This window comes from Euwallacea fornicatus, chromosome 12 (assembly GCF_040115645.1).
Source record: "Euwallacea fornicatus isolate EFF26 chromosome 12, ASM4011564v1, whole genome shotgun sequence".
Taxonomy (NCBI): Eukaryota; Metazoa; Arthropoda; class Insecta; order Coleoptera; family Curculionidae; genus Euwallacea; species Euwallacea fornicatus.
This window is the reverse complement of record NC_089552.1, coordinates 2778564-2801073: the sequence shown is the minus strand read 5'-3', so window position 1 is coordinate 2801073 and position 22510 is coordinate 2778564. Positions and strand designations below refer to the sequence as shown.

Below are 22510 nucleotides of genomic sequence, written 5' to 3'. Positions count from 1 at the left end.
CATAAGCAGAAACATGATTGTTTTTGCGGACTAGTCAAAAGTAAACTATTGATGATGACGTTTTACTTGTCAATGTCAAAATTGTGATAACTTGTTTTGTTTGGTTTATGGAATTTGTGGTTACTGGTTTAGTTTAGGGTCAGGGTTCAGGTTTGGAGTTGTTGGTGTCTGCTGTTTTTTTTCTTATATGATTTTAGTAATTTGTCCGATTTCCAATTTATTACCCTTAAAAAATAATTACAGTCCACTGAAGAGTTAAATTACCGTGAGTACCCTAAAGTTAGTAAGTCGTTCGCCGAATTTATTGGCTTCATGCAAAGGGTTCTACACTACTAATAGGTCTGCTGCTATCAAGCACAAATACATTTCCTTATATCTTCAATATTTGACGTCTTTAATGTGGAGTCATGGACGCACACAACCCCCAAGTGGCTTCTGATCCTTTGAACTCCGTTGGGCGAAGGCATAAAAAGCACAGAAGGGAGAAAGAGGAAAAAGACGATAAGCCCCAGCTAAAGCTTATTTTGAAGGTATGGAATGTTAGTTTACACTGCTTTGGAGGTTGGTGAATTGAAACATCATGTTTTTTGTTGTTCATGGATTTAGGCAACTACTGTGTATAAACAACTGTTTTTATATTATTTGATACCAATTTAATTTATTTTACACAGCTTTTTGCATGCAAATAGTAAGTGGATGACATTAATACCTAATCAAAAAAAAAAAAAAAAAAAAAAAATTTGCTATTGTTTTTTAGGTTGGCAGCTCTAAATTAACTTATAAATTAATGAAAATGAAAACACTAACCCGTGAATAATTAAATAGCATCAAAATATACAATTTTTTCTTGTAGACCTACTTTTAAAGCAAATACATTAAATAGAATCTGAGATGTGCCTCATGCCCAATTATTTGTGTTTGCTGCATACACACAACAGTAAACTAATAATTTCTTTCAAGGTGGGTTCAAATAATACCCCAGAGCACGAAGAAGACTATAGTCAGGGCAGCAACCAACACATGCTTGCTGAGAGTGAAGAAGCAGGTCTTATGTTGGGTATTTGTTTATGTGCATTGTATTACACCAATGGAAAAAAGAAACATTATTTGTAGACCCCAATGATCCATCTTATGCATTACATCGAAGTCATCATAAGAAATCTAAAAAGAAAAAGAAGAAGAAAGACAAGAGCAAAGACAGAGACCGTGAAAGGCGTCATAAACATCATCACAAAGATAAGAAGAGGAAAAGGGATGATTTGGATGATGGAGAGAATCTTGATGGTAGTTTAAAAAACTTGTTTAAGAGGTTAAATATTGACAATGTCATATCTGAGTTAGACATAGATGCTTCTTTGGGCTTTTCATCGCTAAATTCTCCAGGCAGTCAAAGAGAGCCTCGAAGTTGCGTCATTAAGAAAATTCAGGAGAGAACGCCTTTATCCAAAGCTCTGGACCACCTCCTAAGTCTACTTGAGAAGAAGGATCCCCAGAATTTCTTTGCCTGGCCTGTGACTGATGCTATTGCTCCAGGATATTCAAAAATTATTTCCAAACCCATGGATTTTAGCACGATGCGCCAGAAAGTCGAAGAAAATGACTATAACAACCTCAAAGTAAGTTTGCAATATATAAATACAGATCATTGATCCTGACCTTGATGAGAATTTCAGGAATTCACAGATGATTTTCAATTAATGTGCGAGAACGCTATGAAGTATAACCACGTGGATACGGTGTATTTCAAAGCAAGCAAAAAGTTGTTACAGGCTGGTCAGAAAATTTTGCAATCTGACAAGCTGGGTTGGCTCCTTCAAGTAAGCTTGTGTCTCACTATTTTAACGAATATTTAAATACGTTAGACATTTATAGATTGCGCCAGAATTAACTGAAACTGAGTTAGGATTCGAGGTCACTCCAGAGATGAGAGCCGCAGTAAGTCGGCCAGACGATATTGAAGCGTGTGTTAAGACTGAAAGCAAAGACCCCCCAACTCCTGAAGAGGTAAGTATCTAAATCCGCGGTGAGGTGAAAGTTAATCGTTTGCGCAGATCCTTGCACAAGCTAGAGTTGCAGCAAGACAAGCGCGGGCTAGACTAAAGGGGTATGGACCATCCATGGGATATTTGAGGGCCCGCAGAGATGGTTCTGCCCAGTTGTCTATTTTAGTTGGAAATAATATGGGCAAGAAGAAGGGAGTTGCGCCTTTAGGGTCGGTAGTGGGGAGATTAAATGACGGAACTGCCCATTTACAAGTAAGTAGAATTGTTTCTAGAGTAGAGTGCAGTGTCTCTCCATTTGCAGTAATATTGTCGTAAATAATAAATTTCAATAGGGTTTTAGAGAAGATAGAAGAAATACCGCTCGTCCAGTGAAACCTTTATATTACGGAGCCTTCGGTTCGTACGCACCCAGCTACGATTCAGCTTTTTCGAATCTGACTAAAGAAGAGTCTGCATTAGTTTTAAGGACTTATGGAAGCGATCAGGCAGTGCAATACGCTGAATCAGTACAGGTAAGTTGTTTAAGTAACCAAGGTATTTGCGAAAAGCCAATACTTCATAGCCTAATTGGAACTTGATATCACTGTTTTGTAATCTCGGTTTACTATTAATTTAGCAAATTTTGTTTTATTTTACCACCCTTCTTTGTATAACGGTTTGGACATGGTAATGTTAAATCGTGATGTTATGCACTATAATTCTCAAACATAGGGTATTATTCTATACTAAGATCGGTAACGAACGTTTTTGTTCAATATTTCGAAGCATTTTATGTGAAAAATTTAGTTATAACTATACACAGGACTACGTAAAAGGCTGTGATTATGCCGAGCGTCTAGTCGATTCTCTTTTGGATCTGTTGACCGGCGGTGATCATTCCAAAACTAAAACTAATTTGGAAGATGGAAAAAGACTCAAAGGTAACCAAATTTAATATCTATAAAAACTACATTTAATTTATATACGTTATTTTGCGATGTTTAGAAGAGGAAGAAGCTGTTAAAACTGTATTGGAGACATCGCCTATCGACGCAATTAAGGTTAATATGGAGGAACTTAAGTCACTAAGCGGTAAATATAAGCCAGTGATGCATTTTCCCATATGTAAACAAAAATTATAGATCTGGGCATCGATGTTAATTTTCTGGACAACATGGAGGACGAGTTGAAACAAGCAGAAGATCGTCACGAAATGCAACAAAAACTTAACGACATGTGTCAATTATTGGAGAAATTGCAAAAATCCCAATATGAGAGGCTGTCGCAGCCTCTTCCAATTTCATTGCACAATATTCCTGGTCCTACCAAGGAAGAATCAAATATAGCGGAACAATGTGTTGATGGATTAGCTGAAATAACAAAGAAGGTGGCACCAGCTGCTGTAGCTCCAGTACCGGCAGTTAGGCGAGCGCTAGGGGTGCCTGTGGCCCCGCTCGCACCTGAACTTGAGCCCGATTTGGAGACTGAGTTAAGGCAGTTTTTGGAGCAGGTAACCAAGTGAATTTAGTACTAATGTAGTTAATTGATTTTTTTTAATAGGCACAACAGCCGGTGCACATAGAGGGTGATAATGCTATAGAAGATATTCTTATGAACTAAGTTAGAGTTTAAGTTGCATCTACAGGGTGTTTCAGGTACAAATAAGTATAGTGATCTTGTGAATGAAAGAATAGCGCATTCAGGTAAATATGCCTTATAAAAAGTTGCTTGTTTCCGTTCTACAAGAATTGTATTTTTTCATTCTAAATAATTTTACAGTGTCTGCTATTCTAAATTGTGTTGCGCCAAAAACGTATTCTGAAAAGTTTAGTTGAATAATTTTATTTTTGTACCCTCCAGCACTCAACACTCGTTTATATTACTGGTCTGGGACACTCTGTATTCCATTGCAAATTTACTGATATTCTGTATTGATTTTCTTTAGTGTACAGAATTTGATTGGAAAATTTTGATAACCTAATTAAATACAATTAAAAAATTGAACGGTTAATTTGGTTAGTTCAGGTTACTTTACAACTCTGCATTTTCTATTGTGATCATTAATGGGAGTATTTAACCAGTTTTATAGTGACTTATTCAAGCGTATTGCGAAATAAATCACGTCGAAGATGTAATATCCTTATAGACTGCTTCTTTATTTGTTTTATTTTGGATAGGAGACCTGACTTTTGCTCTGCGCGCAGCGGTGAATAAAAGCGGAACTTCTTCCATAGTCCGGATATAACCATCGTTGTAAAAGTCTCAATCAAGAACCCACAAATTTGTATTGAAAGTCGCCTTCCGACAAATCTCCGAGCGTAGTCACAAATATCGGCTCCGTAGGAGTCGCTTCAACTCGAGGTCTTAGCCAAAGACGCCATTTATAACCTAATTTTCGATGCCGGGATTCCCTGCTTAAACTTTAAATTTACAAACGCGTATTCGACACTTTGATACAAGTGTCGATTAATTAATATCGTGTTTCATATAAAACCAGCAAAGTAGCCATGTCTGCAGGGATAATTGAATGGATTTGATTTCTGCGAGAAATAGATAAAATTTTTCATTTCAGCGCAAAATTCTCAATTTAAACTACGTATGAACGTTACTTCCTTGGCAAACCATAAATAAAATTGTTAGATAATATAATTAAAAATATATTGCAGTCTAACAAAGAGTGCACCGTGACATAAGTTTAAATGTCTATGATTAAATATATAAATATTTTGTGACTAAACGAATTGACATAATTGTAATGAGACTTTCTCTTTTAGAGCAGTGTTTAAATGTGAAAACTCATTTCAAATGTCACTTAACGTCAACTGGCCTTCTTGAAGATCTATTGGCTGAGTTTTAACCAATTGGATTGATCCCCGCTAACTACCAGCCGATTCAATTGGTGGAAAAACAGCTGGTCCGATTGATTCCGACCTCAATCGGAAGTATATAATTAGTTAAATCAGCTGATTCAAAAGTAAATAAAGATTAAAAGGGTTGTCTTTCGTATCTTAATTCTTTGTGTGTTTATTTTAATCAATTAATGTGAATTATGGAAACTTGACGAATAAATAGATCAAAAACCCTGTAAGTCGTTTTAGTTAATGCTACTGTGTTCAATTTTGCCTTAAAAATGGAAGAGGCTCCATCAAATTTGGGTGCAGATCGCTGCGATAGCGATGAAGAAACCTGCAGGATAACGGGTCGTACGTAAGTATATTTTCCTGTTCCCGTTCTTTTGTGCTTAATTGGGCAATTTTCTAACGGATAACATCGTGGCCTTGTGATTCGCATCAATAAGGACAAGGCAAATAGCTGAAAACAAATTTAACTCTCCAAATTTTGATCTTATTGATGAAAGGGAAATTTGGGACCACCTCTTTGTTGAGGTATTCTGGACACACGCCTTATTTTAAGGTAACTGAGTCTAAGTTCAGGTCCAACATCTATATCGAACATGTCTGTGAAGTCATAAAAAATTAACCTTTTGAGTCTCCTTTTAGTTACCATTTCAATAATAAGGGTTATCTAAAAAACCATTTAATGTTCTTATCATGGCTGAATCATTAAGCCTATGTTATTAAATTAGAGTTTAAACTCGATTATGCCAAACTTGACCATTATAGATTGCATTACAAAAAATGGAGTTGTCTGGCGACAGTGCACTCCAAAGCAGTCTAAGGTTTATTATAACCCATTCCACATTTTAAAATTTTAGATATTTTACATCTCACTGCTTGTGATACTAGAGATGCCTGTTTTTTTTTTTTAATATAGCTTAATCCATTATTTCAAAGCACAATAATAATTCTTTCTAATACTTAATTTCAGTTGTTGTCATAATATGGGTAAGGCCCTTATAACTGAAGAAAGAATGCGCCGAAAGTTGCAGTTTTTTTTCATGAACCCGATTGAAAAGTGGCACGCCAAAAAGCGATTTCCTTTTAAGTTTTTTGTGCAATTGATCAAAATCATGTTAGTTACTTTACAGTTGTGTTTATATGCCTATAGGTAAGGTAACACTAACATAAATCTAATATCTTCCTAAAGAATTTAATGGGTTTTTTCAGTAGTTACAATCATGTCAACTACACTTGGGACAACAGGATCACATTCTCTCATTTGTTTCTGAGAGGGTGGGATGCTACTAGGGAGGTCAATTCATATCCACCAGCCGTAGGACCGTTAGCAATTTATAAGAAAGCAGAGTTTTTTAGTACTCTTAATTATGCTTATAATGGGTACATTCATATGGATGAAGCCATTGGTAAAGAGTCTTATATAAGAGATTTTGTTATGGGATTTTATTATTAAACTTAACTTCAAGGCCCCTATTCTTATGCCAATGAAGATAATTCGGCTACAGACATGACTTTGTGCCTATATCAATACAAACAGGGTATTATTTATGGTTTCAACGAGTCATACGTTTTCGATAGTCAAATTGATGAAAGGTGTCTTAATATATCCCGGATACAGATTGGTTATAAGTTGGATTCAGAAAGCTATTTGTCAAAGAATGAGTTTAATATTAGCTTCTCTGCATTGGTTGCTGCTAAGCTAATGTTCTCATTAAAAACCGTCAATTTTAAGGCTGCTAGCAGGTTTGTAAATATAATTATATCATGTAGGTATCTCTACTTGAAGACTTTTCAGAATTACTGCCCCAAGTTGTTATAAATTTGATATTACAATATCGTTTGACAATGCTGATCATGATGGCCAAGTGCTTCTAAACCTAGATGCTGAGGCTATAAGACTGCAATGCAAAGGTATAGAGCAACATTAACTATAGCTCTGTAACTATGATTATTTAACATGTATTCCTTTAAACTTCCAGGGAATACTAAATATATCAGGGACGACGAAATCTCCAGGATATTATGCAGTCTCCTGAACTATACAGTAATAGTAACATGTATAGCATCCCTAGTTTTGTGCTCGCGGACAGTTTGGCGCGCTCAACAACTAAAGCGAATCACCATGATCTTCTTCAAACACCAATTTGATAAGCAATTAAACACCACTGATAGGAACAAGTTCCTAAATTGGTGGTATATTATGATTATTGTAAATGACGTTCTTATAATTATTGGATCTGCCATAAAAGAGGAGATAGAGAGACAGGAGTTCACCAGTGATCAGTGGAATGTGTGTAGCATGTTCTTAGGTGTCGGGAACATGCTGGTGTGGTTCGGAATATTGAGATATCTGGGATTCTTCCAGACGTATAATATTGTGATTGTGACTCTCCAGAAAGCGGCCCCGCAGGTAACGTATGAGACGGGGATTTAATCAAAAATTTAAATAGCATTTTCTATTCTTAATAGGTGGCAAGATTCCTGTTATGCGCAGTGCTAATCTATGCAGGATTTACTTTTTGCGGGTGGCTGATTTTAGGACCGTATCACTTAAAGTTTCGGACTTTGTCAACCACGTCAGAGTGTTTGTTCGCGTTGATAAACGGCGACGACATGTTCGCTACTTTTTCCATCATGTCCAATAAGTCAAATTTGCTCTGGTGGTTTTCTAGAGTGTATTTATACTCGTTCATTAGTTTGTACATTTACGTGATTCTGAACTTGTTTATTTCTGTTATAACAGACACGTACGAGACTATCAAGCTTTACTACACGTAAGTATTGGCTGATTTCTGTACCTTTTCTAAGATAATGAAATTGTTAAAGTATTTAATGAAAATTTACTTTCTGCCTGAACTAAAAATTAGAACTCATAATCAGCATTGAAACGTTCCAATTTTCATTTTGACAAAATTTGCTCAAATTACAGAATTAATATTTCTTGAAAAGATTTCAAGATCTTTCCGTTTAAATTAACTTTTTTTTATTAATCTTTTCAGGGAAGGTTTTCCAAAAACTACTTTAGAAGAGTTCGTAGGCGTGACCAATTGTGAGGAAGTTTCCAGTGGAATCTTCCGAAGTGGATCCAGCGAAAGCCTTGGAGGACTCATAAAGGATTTGTGTTGCTGCTATGCACCATTGCAGAGAACTTACAAAACGTTACGCCGCACCAGTTCTATGCGTACTAATGCACAACCATCTAGTGAATCAATCTAAGTTGAGTCTTAAGCTAGGTACATATATATAAATATGTACATATACATATATATGTTGGAGCCTGCAAAAAGATGATCGAACGTGATAGGCGACCTTGATTTTTTTTATTCCACATACTATTTTGGTTTTAATTTTTTCCATTACGTCGTATTGTCCTATTTTCGAAGTTTAATTGAACGAAAATCGTCCTAATCGGCGTAATTTATTTTATTCCACCCTATTTCACGTATTGTTAGTTTTCAAACAACCTTAGTGTGATATAAGTTTTTTCGAAATTGGTGGTTGAAATTGAATCAAAACCAAAATAAATCGGTTGTGGCTTCCTCTCAGACGAATAAAGAGTGTGACAATAGTAGTTTAAATCCTCGAATTCACTCAGTGATTATTTAAGGGCAGGAGTCAAACTGAAGGATTATTTCTACATATACCTTTTTCCAACTCACCGATGGCCAAAATTGGTATTATTAATAATATCAATACCCGTCTTTTTAATTTAAATAGCATTGTGGCATTAAATTTACCTGATACAAATGGCTACGTTATACAGGTTTTTGTGATTTTATTGTTGTAATTTTTAAGCGTTATTGTTTTTTTTCGGCTATCCACAGTTCTACTTGACATGAGCTGAGTTCAACAATTTAGGATTTATAAACCTGCCCAATTAATTTTTTTTTGTATGTTGGAGATCGAAAAAAATATCAAATTTAAGAGATTTTTTACAGTTATTATACATAGTCGCTCAATTAAAAGATCACACTGATGTTCATGACGTTCTTGCTAGACTTTGAAATAAACGTTTAAACGCGTCCTACAGGATGATGAATCATACAAAAGATTATATGTCATATTTATATTTTTAAACATTCTTAACATTTTAATTAATGCAATTGCATTTTAACGATAATCACCAAAATAAAATTAAAACGGTTAAAGATAGGAATGGGACATGCAATGCCCAATTTTTCAAAAACTTCATGTAGAAGTAAAATATGGCATAGAATTGAAGTGTTTCCGTTTGAAAAATAAAAGTGGGGAGTGGTATCTTTTTTATGAATCACCCTATATAATGGAGATATAGTGAAAACCATGTCCCATACGAACGAAAATTTACCTATTCAAGCGTTTTTTCTAAATTTTTCAGGAAAATGATAAATTGAGGTGGAACCTTTTTGTTGGGCCATCTTGTATATTTATCCCGTAAAATAATTATTTTAGTTTATAATAGCATATTTGTGATTTCGTATTGTTTTATGTTCCTCGCATCTCACATTAAATGTTAACGAGTAAACACGCAAGGTCTAATAATAATAAGATTTAGTGTTGATCGTTTTCTTGTTTATGGTTCTATTTGGTTGTTTTTGTTAGTTACCAGAGCTGAGTTCTCCAGACTTTTCTCGAAATTAGGTCTTAATTTTCAACGCACATGTTTCAGGCTTCTCTTCTTAACATAGTACTGTCTTCTATTCTGAACATTTTAGAAAACAAGTGTTATATTTAGACACAAAGTCTGGTGAGAAATTATTAAGAAGCATTTACTGCATGTATTTACATGATGTATTTATGTGTAAATAAAATGTTATAGCGTTTCATTTAGATTTTCAACACAAGGGAAGATTTACTCTGAGAGGGTCTGGGTGGCCCAAGCACACAACCTGGCAGACCTCTCGATCCCGATAAATATTACAGTTCGAAAAGAAGATTGGAACTTTTGTGGAAGTTGAGTAACAGTTGTGTAGGTTTCAGCTTTTTCTTTCCTACATTTTTTTGTTTGGTTTTAGAATTTGATTCTTTTTCCAGTTTAGATCTTTTATATGAATGACCTCTTACCTTTTCCTATATCCGTTTTTACCTTCAGGATTTTAACAATTATAACTAAAAAGATTATTTAATGTTCCCGCACTTCCCTTTATTTCCAATTTTAACGAAAAGTTGTAACTTGAACTTCAGAAATTACAAGGATACACCGTTGCAGAGATACATTGCATGTTACAGAATTGTACTGTAAAGGCCATTAGGTCAACGTTACTGGGAACCTTAGCTGGAACATAATTTCCATGCAAACGATGAAACTGGGCAATACCGTGTTTTTATTTGAACGTTTTCATGAAGCTATTCAGCAATAAGTCGTATAAAAATGTGGCTTAGCAGAAAATGCTTAATAATGTCATGATGATGATTTTATATAACTAGTATTATATTGCGGGCTTTGGTTTAACTTGTCTCGCAAAATCTCCCTTGTTGCATAATATTATGTATTTCCTAAATGGTTCCTAACGTAAATAATAACTTTTAAAGAAAACCACAGCGGGCCAATGAATGTATGACTAAAGAAGGTCAAGCTGAGTCACATAAAAATGAATCCTCAATGACGATTCAACGTGAGGATCAAATGTTGTGTATTTCACAATCAGCAGTATCTCGTATTTTCAGGTCTTTCAATAATTTTTCTTTTACAATTTCGAGTATTTTCAAAGAAACTAAATGTAAATAGAAGAAGTAAACGGTCCGACTGCTTCGGATCACTATGCAACTTTCGAGTTATGAACTTCAGAAGTTACAATGAGGAGGAGTTTTAATTAAAATTTCTCATTGCGAATGTATAGACCACAGTAATTTCCCCTAATGACTTTAACTGCTGTGACCATTAATTTTCTCCCATGTGTTTGGTGCAACAATTTGTGAATTGAACAGCTATTAATCCATTCACAGGGATTCCACGTCGTCCTTATTCAAAGTATCGTTGTCTTTAACAATAAAAAAATGTCTTGGGGTCCCGGTTAGATCCTAGTAAAACCAACCTTCTTTACTTCGCTTCTTCAAGTGGGGATTATTTTGTATTTTTTCAGTGGTTGATTAGTGTATGATATACATTAAATTAATCGTTAAAAATATCAAATGACCCGAGATTTCGAAAAAAACACAATCCCATAATGCGGACCCTCCAGCTGTATACGGCGAAACTTCACGTACAACTCCTATACAATCCTTGGCCCAAAGGTATACGAAACGCAACGGGGTTAAGTAATTTTATTAATTGCATTAGGCCGTGTTTTGAGTTGTTGCCCCAAATTAGAGACAAGTTTCGCTCAGTCAATTTAGGCGAGTTTCGCCCCAGTGAAAGCCCGAAATTTCGTTTCTACATTAGGCTACTTTGTAACTATTAGTGGTCTTTGATACGCCATAAACGTTCCTTCACTGAGATTTAAACTGTTACGAGCGTAATGAGGTGGGGCTTGCTCGGTTTTAAGAGCACAGCTTAAAAAATGATTTGATTTAGCCCGTGACCATGTGTATGTGTGTGTGTGTGTTTACTATTTAAGTCACTAGTGGATTAAAGAAATCCAGGAATGGGCAATTCAGTTGAGTTAGAACTAGCTGGAAATTTGAGATCGCCTGTGAGCGTCAGCACTCGCCATTTGAAGCTTCTCGGCGGTTAAATTGATAATATTTAATTTGAAAACCTATATGGCCGGAAAAACGGGGGACTTTTTTAATTTATATTTTATTAGCTTTGGCCCCTAAAAACCCGGTTACGTGCACCACAACCGGAGAGTTCTTTGTCGACGACACGGTTCTGCACTTCAAGATGACCATTAGTCTCCGCGTGTTTGGAACATACGAGATGCGGTCGGGCCCCATTTATACAACGCATTAACAGTCGCGTGTGCGGAACTCACAATGGGTCCTTCAGGGGCCATTAAGCTGTCCAAAGGAGTAACGAATGGTAAATAGAGCCTTTGAATCCGCGCGCGATTACTCTGATTTTTATTTGAACACTTAATTGAGAAAAACTTTTCCCAGTTAATTGAAAAGTCAAGAAATTTATTACATCTTAAAATCATTTTCCCCAGCCACCCCCATATCCCCCTCCGAATCCGAAGCCTCCGCCGAAACCTCCTCCATATCCGCCACCTCCTCCATATCCGCCACCACCTCCATATCCGCCACCACCTCCGTAACCACCTCCATAACCTCCGCCATAGCCTCCTCCGTAACCTAGAACATTACATTTAAAAATCTATGATGGATGAATTGTCTTCACTGGGTATTACCTCTATGACCGCCGTACCCTCCGTAGCCCTTTTTGACTACTATCACTGTGGTAGGCCTATAGCCGCCCCCGTAGCCACCACCCCAGCCTCCACCATAGCCCCCTCCGTATCCACCCCACTTCTTGTAGAAGATTGGGGTTGGCAGTGAAGAAGCGAGGGCTGTGAAGAAGATCAGGAAAATGGCGATCTGGAACGAACATATAATAAATAAATAAATATTTAAAAGAAAAATTGTAAAGAAGGCTGTATAAGATTCAAAATGTTCACATCCTGTTCAGTATTTATGCACTAGATCGAGAGATTAATGTGAAACTTAACTACTAGGAAAATAATTTAATTAAAGACCATCATCCAACATATTAGACGATAAATCATCTAAATTACAGCTTTGCCTGCACAGAAAAGAGTTGAATAAAAAATAATATTTTATTAGGTTTTCCCACACAAAGATGCGATGATGTCAGGTGAAGGAATCCCTCCTTACACACCTAACAAATTATTCTGTAGTTATAAGTAAATGATTGTTGTGTCGGTCATATTGGTTCAGTTCATGGCCTTGCTTCGTATTCTTTATACAAAGGTACCAAATTATTCCATTATCCATTATTTATTTTGTTTTTTTTTTTCAAGAGATTTGTCGCCGAGGTTTTAGTCATTTTTTTGCTCAACTAGATAGACGTTTAAATTTAACCATGACTAGAGTTATCGGTGAATAAGCAGATGGTTCTTTCAGCAGATGTGGCTCAACAGTAAATTAAAAAAAAAATAGTTTACAAGGGGATTTATAAGAGAGAACAGAAATTTAATTAAAATAACTTGCAGAAGCCGAAAAGTGGAAACCCAAAGTAGAATTTATTTAGTGATTATTTCGACCCCGTCGCGTAGTTTCTGAATTCGGGGTTAAAATTTACAAAAGTAACTTCAACATCTTTTTAGGCACTTTATGGTGAAATTTGGATTGCGCACGGCCCATAACACCTACAGGGTGGCATGTAATGGTTTCAGCGTTAGATCTTCGCTTTTGTAAATCTTTATCTTCAAACTTTAACTTTAACTTCACCACCAACTGACAAGTCACATCGCGCATTTTCGTAAAATTTCTCTAGTTTTATTTGCGTGGGTGCCTCCTCTCCCGAGTCCGGTGAATCAACCCTGGAGGGAGCAGAGAGGGCGCCGGACGCGGAAGGCCGAAATGCCTCAAAAACATAGAAGTGTTACGAAATCATATACCGAGATTTTTAGTAATTAGGCACTTCGGTGAATCCCACCTTACACCGTGGTTAAAACACCAGACCGAGTGTCTTTTTGAAGATTTTGCTCGTTACAAAAATAACGATTTATTTAGGTTAAATTTGAAATAAACATTTCTCAGATTCTGAGAAATGTTTATAGAGTTATATATGAAATAGTTATATAGTATATAGTTATATAAGAGTTTATTAAGAACACGCAATTTTGATATTTTATCACTTTGTATCGGTCAAAAAAATATTTGTGGAGTTACGTCCACTTCTCCTGTCCATTTCCTGTTTATCTTTTACGACATGGAATCTGGCCCTGATTTTGTCCGCAATAGTGAAAAGAATGATTTAGAAATCTGTTAAAATTGTATATATATATATATATATTTATTTAGCATTGATTTTATGTGTGTTACCCTTGTGATTTGGAGGCTGAATGGTACAACATCCTCAAGATTTTTTTCAAACTTAATCGTCTATTAATTACTTATGTAAGTATCTACCTGTTTTATTTATATTTCAAATTTCATGTTTTCAGACCGTTCCTTCGGACGAATCCTCAGTCGACATCGTTCAATATGGAAAATATGTATGTCTAAGCAATTATCGAAGGTATGACGTATTACGTGATTTATCGAAAGAGTTGAAGAATCCTTATTGAACACTGAAGTGTGAAAATTTGACTGGCCAAGATAGGTTTTTGGACACATGATAGGACAAGCAATTTAAAACACTTTAGAACTCCTTTACGTTCCGCATTAAAACTTATTCGTTTTAGAGATATTTTGCCTTTAGTGGTTTTATTTAAAACTGAAGGGAGCGACCACATTATCGACAAAAAGGAAACCTCCAAATTAAATTATTCCTTGGAATTGTTCTTAGAGTATAATTTGTGTCGAGTTTATTATAAGACTGCAGAAATAAGTTGTTTATTTACTGAAATAAAGCAATTCCTTATTTTTAGTATTCTGTGATTGTGAAAGATTTGGATTAATTTGCATTAATATTATTATTTTACCAGGTTTCAGATCACGTCCATTCAGGAGAAAATGATGTTCCGAAGCCGCACGCACGCAGTGCTTAGAAAAATTTAAACTAAAATATCACCTAATCCAACAATTTTTTTTTCAATATATTTATAGGTAAATTTGCAGTAAAGTGCGCCAACTTGCCTCTGGTATGGCAAGTCAAAACAACTACATCCACGAGCCGAACATCCTGTATATTAAATTTAAAAATATTAAAATTTCGTACACTTGAAAAGCTAAGGCCGTTTCACACTACAGCGGCACTCACGTGCCTCTTAAGCAAAGCTCAAAATTTAATACCTTGAGCGCTCACTTGAGTGTGAGCGTCAGCTTCGCTTCGCCCACCGCATGAGACGGACTTCAAGATAAAAATGGGAAAGTCAATTTCACTCTAATTTAAAAAGTTCTGAAGCTACTGTCGCAGAAAATGCAAAAAGCGGCCACATATTTGCGATGCAATATTTCAAAAACGGTTAGATTTAGAAGTACTGAAGACTTTTGCATTAAATACATATGTAAGTGCGAGAAAATTTCGGGCATTACGTCCGATATATTGCAATCCCGTGGTTTCGCGACACCCTGTACAGTTTAAAATACTTCCTTATTCTAGCGCCTAAAAACCTATTGACGGTGTTTCAGTTTTAACTGGCATAAGTTTAATAGCGTACTGAATGTCCAAAAACAATGTCAGTTTGCCACACCAACCAGTGTCCAGTGAGGTTTCCTTTAGCCGATAGAGGAGGTTCGAATTTAATTTTAAAAATGTAAAGTATAAAATTTTTCCGAAAAGGACTAGACTACGCATATGTTTTGCTGGAAAAAAATATTTTTTAGCTTTTCGAGTGACATGTCTACCTCCATGCTACGGGATATTATTTTAGAAAAAGTGGTACGCCACTGGCTTTTATGAAAATTGAAATTATTCTTAAATTCCTCGTTCAATTCCGGAACAATAGTCTCTTTTGAGATTTTTTCAACCGACTACCGTTTTGAAGTAAAAAAATTTAACTATTTTTAATGCACGTTCTAAATTAATAATTAAAACGTAGTGGTGCGAACACTATTGGAAATTTGAAAGGAGAAGAAAAACGATCCATCATATTTTCTTAGGGGTAAAGTTAAGTCTTGAATATTTTTACGTGAAAAGTTATTATTAAATATGTGTCAGCTTATGTAGGTATCAAACTAACATTAATATGTAAACAAATTAAACGTACATTAAAATTATTAAACATTTTTTTTCTTGGAAACGGTGAGTTGGACGAAAAAATCTCAAGAGAGGCTATTTCTCCAGAATTGAACGAGGAATTTAACAATAATTCTTATTTTCAGAAGACCTGGGAGCATCCCACTTTTCCTAAAAAATTATCCCCTAATATGGCGGCGGGCGCGCCACTGGAAACCAAAAAAATTACATTTTTTCCAGTAAAACATACGCATAGTTTATAGACGTCAACATCTCCAAAATTTCGTTAAAGAAGCTCCAACTCTTTTTGAAGAAATTTAATATTTTCTATTTTTCAAATTGAATTTGAACCTCCTGTATCTGCTAAAGGAAACCTCGCTTGACGTTCGTTAATATAGCAAAAAGACGTTATTTTTGGACGTTCGATATGCTATTAAAACTATGCGGGTTACAATTGAAACACTCTGTATAGGAAACAGTGTATACTTGTGAATATCTAAGTTGGCAAACAACTTGCTTAGTTGACATCAAGTAAATACGTTCGCATGAGAATATCTGCAGTACCTTTCGAAAGTAATAGAAGATTTATTGTAAATGAAAGATAAATCGAAGCTGGGCCTATTTATTTTAAGTATTTGCTGACCCTTTTCGTACCTATTTTCTTGCCGAATTTCCTGACATGAGCGAGCCCAACTGACGAAGGGTTTTGACCCAGAAACGCGTCTTGGGAGGTAACGCTCCAAATGTCGAACAATATGCATTCTTTCATCTCATTGTGTTGACAATTATTTATTGTCTTCAAAAGGCCTGATACCCCGGAATCTATTATTTTCTTGTTTTACTTTAAATGGACAGTGCGAGCGTTTACTCAATACGAAAATTTGGAATTCTCAAGTCAATAAGAAAAATACTTGATGCAGGCCGAAGCTTTATTTCAAAAGCACATTTATAGGTATTGAAAGCGGCTTTTTCAATTCCCTCTCAAGACCTAAGAATAGTCAATATGGGACATCAATGTCTAAATCAAAAATTTGCTTTTTACTGTTTAGTCACGGAAGGGACTTTTTACACAGAAAAGGCCTATTCTTCGTATAAAAAAGACGCTTTATATTGTTGGCTGTACTTTAACAAACGCGAACGGTATGCCTTTCAATTTTTCTCAGTTTTCTAACAAAAACCTTCATATTGTATATTGGCAGCCAGCTCGGAGACGCAGAAAATTTATTTATTAAAGTAAAAATTCACGTGAGTAAAACAGCCCTTTGGGGCTATGCCGGTGGCATTCCGAGGAGTTTTTTACCTCCAATTTCGGTGTATATCGCATGGCAAGCTGAATAAAATTATAGCAAAGCGCATAGTGGGCGAGTGAATGAAATATCCTTTTTTTCACGCTTTCATTCTCTAAAAAGTCCCGCTCATATCTGGAATTTACGCAGTATTAAGTCCCCTGAAAGACATACCGAATTGAGTCACAACTGAAAATCTATTGTAATAAGCTGGATTATTTGCGGATATTTTAATCCTTTTTCGACTTTAACCGGTTGTTTTTGTAACCCTATACAGAGTGTCCAATTCAAAAATGATATTCGAAACGGGCACCCTGTGTAGATATTATAAAAAATCCTCCTCCTCTCTCTCTCTCTCTCTCTCTTTCTCTCTCTCTCTCTCTCTCTCTCTCTCTCTCTGTGTGTATGTGTAGATGTATGAAAAAAATTTGTGAACACATCAATTTTTTTTTGGTATGTTTTTTATATGATTTGTAAAAAACCAAAACTTTAAGTAAAATCAACTCACTTTTGTAAAACTAGTCATCCTAACAGGTACAGATGTTCCTCACACAAAACCTGAACACTTGTGTTGATACTTAATGAATGGCAGGTATGTATTCACTCTTCGCTTATATTTACGTCTGGTCAAGTAATGTCAAGGTGGAGGATGGGAGTAAGTTCTCATGATATGAGAAATCGGATGACCGACCTTTACAGTCGGGATTTTCGTCCAAGTTCATTTCAATTCGAGTCTTATGTTGTGCTAAACACCTTACGAATTCTAATGAGTCTCGCTAATTGCTACCTAAGCTTTTGCTGTTATTTAGGTAAACACATCGAAAACAGGGAATCCCAGAATGTGTAAACACACGGTAGTGTCCTCGTAGGTGTTTTATTGCGTGTGTATTATGAGACAAGATGATAGTTTTTCTTCCACTTGTGTCTTTCACTGATCCATAAAGGAAAGCTAAAGCTATTTACGAAAAGTCCGTCAATGATTTTGAGAGGGGGAGAGGGAGCCTGCCTCTCAGAACTACGGTCCTTAACGATCGTTTGAAATATAATTGTGCATTTCCTTAATTTCGTGATCTTCAAGCAGGGCTTGCATGAAAATCGCAGTTAAATAAACCAAGACAACCTATGGTCTAAATAATTTGAAACTATCAAAATTGTGTTCAAGTGCTCCAAAACAATAAGATGAAGATTTCGTTAATTTTAAGGAAATTACGCTAACATGTAATAAACTAAACAATTATGTTTGATTTTTCCCGTAATTTAGTCATAGTATGAGATTACGAACTGATGACGATCAAAAGAAGGGGATTTCCAAATTTGGTGATTAACAAGGGAAAGGACAGGACCGGATCGAATGAACTTTATCATCTCGATTCGAAAAGAGTGTGGCCGACTAATCTTAAACGCGTGTTTTTCGGTAGTCAGAAATACTCTCAAGACCTGCACACCTGGTATCGAGGTCAGAAACCAATTTTCACGTAATTGAACAAATCCCTTGCTAGTATTGAGGTCTCTTTAGGATCATTTCAATTCATTGGATCTACTCTAACTTGCCTATCTCGTACTCCACAGGTAGAACTTTCCAAAAGAAAAAGGGGATAGGAAACTAAATAATAGATTGAGCGATCCCTACTTTGCGCCTAAACCAGTCCTGCCTTTCGCTAGGATTAAAAAGCCCATGGAGGTATATTAAAATAATTTGAAATTAATGCAATTTTTATTCATGGTAGTTGGCAGTTATATTGCTGGCAGTTATTGTGTGAGACAAATAATTACCACTTTATATTTAAAGCTTATTTCCATTTCTTTTGAATATTTATAAGCCTTAGGAGCAGCAGCATCTTCATTCAGTATAAAACCGAGCCTGCTTAATATACGTATGGTTTTTCTATAAACTTTATTTTTTTTTATGTTTCAATGAAGGAACATGTAGACCTAAAGAGAGGCGTGCGGTAAAGTCATATTTTACCGCAGGCGGATGATTGCATTTGACCGAGTGAGGGAGACGCGAAGCGCAGATCGGTCACTCGTTGAGTGCGATAAAGACGATTTCGCACGTGTGCACTTTGCTAAAAGTGCATGTGTATTGTCGTAATTGTCGAAGGCGATAGGTTGTTTACACGCACGCACCGGGTGGAAAGTTTTACCGCACGCATGTCGACGGCAAATACCCAAACACAGATTTGACATTGACACACGTCACTTTGAATTGCATGCGGTAAAAATTGTTGCCGCATGAGTGTTACTATCGGGGGGAAATTAACAAACTTCGATCAATTTCAATGAAACTGTCCATCCCGCTCTGGAGTTCAATTGATCTTTAATCAAACATTCGGTGCCACAATATTAACTTTATCTTTTGTTTGTGTAACAATGTTTCCGACCACGTTTCAATTTAACCCAAAATAACTCCACGATAAAAACCACGATAGATAAGAGATATCCCATTGATAGCCCATAAAACAATCCCCGCATATCGATCATGCTAACTTGCTTGACCCCATTATACTCCCCAATCTCGCGTTTTCGCCTTATCCTGGCTTCAGCTATAATAGCATTCGCAAAATCATCGTACCACTTTCTCCCCAAACCTGCCTCAGTAATTTCCATTAAAATCCTGTTAATACTTAGCAGTTAGGGTGATCCTGCGGGTACCACGTAGGCCATAAAAAAAATCGAAACATATTCGGGGATGATGTGCACTAAGGGGACTTTGTGGTCGCTTGTATATGCTGCAGCAATCTTAAGCTTGGCGTCCATGAGTCTCTCCAAGGCAGCAAATTTCCTGGTCTTCACCAGTAAATCTATAGTGCTGATGTTGATCCAGTCTTGATCAACCTTGCGCGAGAGCTTTTGGAAAAGATTTCCATCTCTATGGTTGAACGGGTTTAGCGACGATTTAATTGGCAATCCGCTGCCCTCCAACTCCTCCAAGTTGTTAATTTCCGCATGCCAACATACAGTCGTGAATGTCTTAATCAATTCTGCAGTGAATAAAGGCAGGAGAATCATAAAGGATATGTGGCAGCTGCTCAGGAAAATTCTCCTGCTGGAAGTGCTTCGGCATATAATCAGGGCTTTTTGGGGTTGCCCTATGGACAAGCAGTATTTGTCAGTAATGGCATTCACCGCTCCTCTTTCAGGCTGCATTAATAAGTTCAACAGACAGCATAAAGACCACACGGCCATGGCCACCACATTTACTTTTTGGAGAAACATTCGGTAAATCTCAAGCCATTTGGGGACTGCTTCGGACTTCGGCACCAACACATTCAAGTAGTCGAATGTAATGTATCTGGTGAATTCCACGGAGTCATCGTAACTTCGCATGTATCTGGCGTTTGCTTGGAGGTCTGCATTTCTGGTCGCCACCAGGCCTAGGAATCCGTTGATTTTTCCATTTTTTCCCACTCTTCCGTACCACCCTTGGTCTAAGTTCATAGTTACAGTGAAGTTCAAAAAGCGCTTGAGCTCGTGAAGGACCATCCCATCGATCCCATAGAAAGGCCCGTTTACTTTGCTGTAGATCCCTTGGTCTCGTAATAGGAGAGGCAGGCGATCAATTGCAGAAGGAAACCTTTGAAACATAGACACTCGTACTCTGTAACCATTAAGGCAAATCACGCTCTTTCTGATTAGGAAGGTATCCTGCTTGATGTCGTCTAAAGGCTGCAGGAGCACTTGCCCGAATCTTCCTTTGGAGTCCAGCAGGAACGGTTTGTAGACAGCAATAACAGATTTGTATAGAAGAGAGCACGGGATATGAGCAATTCCATTAAGAATCTGGAAGCGTTTCCATAAGTACACGAGTAGCTCCGCAACCTCTTCGATTTGTGAATTGAGGGAATCTGCGATGATGAGGTGCAAAGCCCTGGCGTGAATGGTAAATTCATCCACATTTTTGGAACGAAAATACGCATACAATTGACCAGCATCTTTGCCTATGAAAACTCGCACCATGGGATGTGATTGGGAAAAGAAATAGACACGGGGCTCGACATCAGAGATAGTTCTAGTCTCTTTGTTCTTCTCGACTACAATTTGGACCTTTTTCTCGTTTGGAATCGGAGGAGCGGGACTTTTAGACACCAAATCCTCATGCATTTCTAATGCTGCCCCGTAGAGGGACGAAGAAATTACGATTAAATGTATATGGTCAGCTTCCCAAACGGTCTCATCCCCGTCATATTTCAGTCGGGTAATGTTAACCGATTGGGCTAGCCGGAAGTAGCTGCTGTAGATTTCTGAGCTTGGACTGGGGTAGCACTGGGTCACATCTGAGGCTTCAAGCTTCGCCGTGGACAGCTGCAGCTGACACAAACAAAGCCAAATGGCAAACCTCATGTTTTTGGTAAGAAAGCTAAAGTGAAACTACCCTTAGCGAGTCGTTATTGTTGAGTTCGAGTTTCATTAAGCCTAAATAAAAATAGAAATAATCACAGCCCTCCGGGGGCATTCAAAGGGGCATAATTTCGGTAATTACTATAATAAAGTTTTGAATGATCGAAGAGCCTCTAGAGCTGCTCGATGGCTTAGAGGCGTCTTATGGCATCGAGGTGGCTTTTATGAGGGTCGTCGAAATCCCGTAAACAAAACCCATGAACGATCGAGGACAGATAAATAACGAGGATCAGTTTTTCGAGGCAAACAAACGCGTAGCTCTTTTTCAGGTCCGCAAACAAAGCCAGCTCGAAGATTACTGGATTAGCGCTGCTTAATCCCTCAGCTAGGGCAGCAAAAATTACGCCCCCCGAGTGAAATATGACAGGTGCTCCGGTGATAATCAGCCGCTGTTTAGAGTTCCGGCTCCAACATTTTAGAGAAATAAGTTGATTTGGGCATACAAAAGGCGAGAGACCCGGGGTTAAATTAATTTATTTGTGCCTTTATACGCTAAAGAGTCCTATTTGGAGCTGTAGCTTTTTCTCCCGTGCGGCCAGATGCAGAGAGAAAGAGCAGGTGCTCATCATGAGCATTAGTGAATGTGTCTCCAGTCTAGGCTTCATGCCGAAATCATGGGTCATGGGTAATTTTCCTCGAAGCCTTAATTCACTGCTCAAAATGTTTTGTGTCGCTAAGGATACAGTTGCAACCAAATAAACTCGTAAAAAATTTAAATTTTAGAGCTCCTATAAACTATGATTATTTAACTTTTAACGTGATTCCGTGGTGAGAAATGCTGTCCTGCTCCACATCTAATTGCAAAAAAACACAAAGTTGAGTCGAACATATCTCAGAAATTACTACGTGAGCTCATTCATGGACCCTTCTTTCCTCTCTCCTTCTTGAGGTCAAGGAGCACGTTTTCGGTCAGAAGTGATAAAAATTTCCATATACCAAACGTTCTCTCTATTGCTCAAAGAGAAAAGTTTGGACCAGCCAAACCCTTATTAGGTACGTATTGTTGCGGCTGGCGTGCGGCCGCCGTAGGTAAAAGGCTCGAAAAAAGTTTATCGTAGCGCGTTCGACTAAGTGATTTATTGCTTCCTTTTATCTACGTCGAATCTTCTGGTATGTTTGTTCATGTTAATGGACATGTTTGCCAGAAACTTGTGTAGTCATAGTATCCTTAGCTATGGCCGTTGTTAAGAAGAGCGGTTCGATGTAAGACTAGACCAGCCGTAAGAACGAAGCGATCGTAGTAAACGGCATTCAAGTAATTAG

At 37.0% G+C, this 22510-nt stretch overlaps 3 protein-coding genes and 1 long non-coding RNA gene across 6 annotated transcripts; 3 read left to right on the top strand and 1 right to left on the bottom strand.

Moving 5' to 3' along the window:
- The first annotated feature begins 22 nt into the window (after nt 1–22).
- On the top strand, nt 23–4127 carry Brd7-9 (Bromodomain containing 7/9). 2 transcript variants are annotated; one of them, XM_066288542.1, is made up of 12 exons: nt 23–530; nt 961–1057; nt 1114–1284; nt 1384–1616; nt 1674–1817; nt 1873–2004; nt 2052–2255; nt 2336–2515; nt 2806–2923; nt 2988–3074; nt 3125–3492; nt 3543–4127. In XM_066288542.1, the coding sequence occupies exons 1-12, from the start codon at nt 408–410 to the stop codon at nt 3600–3602; spliced, it is 1917 nt and encodes a 638-aa protein (XP_066144639.1). In that variant the 5' UTR covers nt 23–407; the 3' UTR covers nt 3603–4127. The 2 variants fall into 2 exon arrangements, with proteins under 2 accessions (XP_066144639.1, XP_066144638.1); XM_066288541.1 differs by having other exon boundaries at nt 25–530; nt 1342–1616.
- A 134-nt stretch (nt 4128–4261) lies between these two features.
- LOC136342585 (mucolipin-3-like) lies at nt 4262–9645 on the top strand. Of its 2 annotated transcripts, none has more exons than XM_066288544.1 (8): nt 4262–5189; nt 5811–5990; nt 6053–6246; nt 6307–6583; nt 6636–6751; nt 6820–7250; nt 7310–7614; nt 7840–9645. In XM_066288544.1, exons 1-8 carry the CDS (start codon nt 5113–5115, stop codon nt 8054–8056), a joined length of 1797 nt encoding a protein of 598 aa, XP_066144641.1. In that variant the 5' UTR covers nt 4262–5112; the 3' UTR covers nt 8057–9645. The 2 variants fall into 2 exon arrangements, with proteins under 2 accessions (XP_066144641.1, XP_066144640.1); XM_066288543.1 differs by having other exon boundaries at nt 6050–6246.
- Nucleotides 9646–11798: 2153 nt separating this feature from the next.
- On the bottom strand, nt 11799–17519 carry LOC136342586 (neuropeptide-like protein 33). The gene is made up of 3 exons (XM_066288545.1): nt 17358–17519; nt 12109–12295; nt 11799–12052 (listed from the first exon to the last, which is right to left on the bottom strand). The coding sequence occupies exons 1-3, from the start codon at nt 17373–17375 to the stop codon at nt 11895–11897; spliced, it is 363 nt and encodes a 120-aa protein (XP_066144642.1). The 5' UTR covers nt 17376–17519; the 3' UTR covers nt 11799–11894.
- LOC136342587 (uncharacterized) lies at nt 12449–14315 on the top strand. The gene is made up of 2 exons (XR_010732669.1): nt 12449–12688; nt 13888–14315. It is a non-coding gene; the product is annotated as an uncharacterized lncRNA (long non-coding RNA).
- Nucleotides 17520–22510: the final 4991 nt, after the last annotated feature.

Bases quoted from the DNA above. Each gene is read 5' to 3' on its own strand.
- Brd7-9 (XM_066288541.1), top strand. From the start codon at position 408: ATGGACGCACACAACCCCCAAGTGGCTTCTGATCCTTTGAACTCCGTT. The intron at 1,617-1,673 runs GTAAGTTTGCAA...TGAGAATTTCAG, and splicing joins ATGACTATAACAACCTCAAA to GAATTCACAGATGATTTTCA. The intron at 2,516-2,805 runs GTAAGTTGTTTA...AACTATACACAG, and splicing joins AATACGCTGAATCAGTACAG to GACTACGTAAAAGGCTGTGA.
- LOC136342585 (XM_066288543.1), top strand. From the start codon at position 5,113: ATGGAAGAGGCTCCATCAAATTTGGGTGCAGATCGCTGCGATAGCGAT. The intron at 5,190-5,810 runs GTAAGTATATTT...ACTTAATTTCAG, and splicing joins TGCAGGATAACGGGTCGTAC to TTGTTGTCATAATATGGGTA. The intron at 6,247-6,306 runs GTAAAGAGTCTT...CTTAACTTCAAG, and splicing joins TCATATGGATGAAGCCATTG to GCCCCTATTCTTATGCCAAT.
- LOC136342586 (XM_066288545.1), bottom strand. The intron at 12,053-12,108 runs GTAATACCCAGT...GTAATGTTCTAG, and splicing joins AGGGTACGGCGGTCATAGAG to GTTACGGAGGAGGCTATGGC.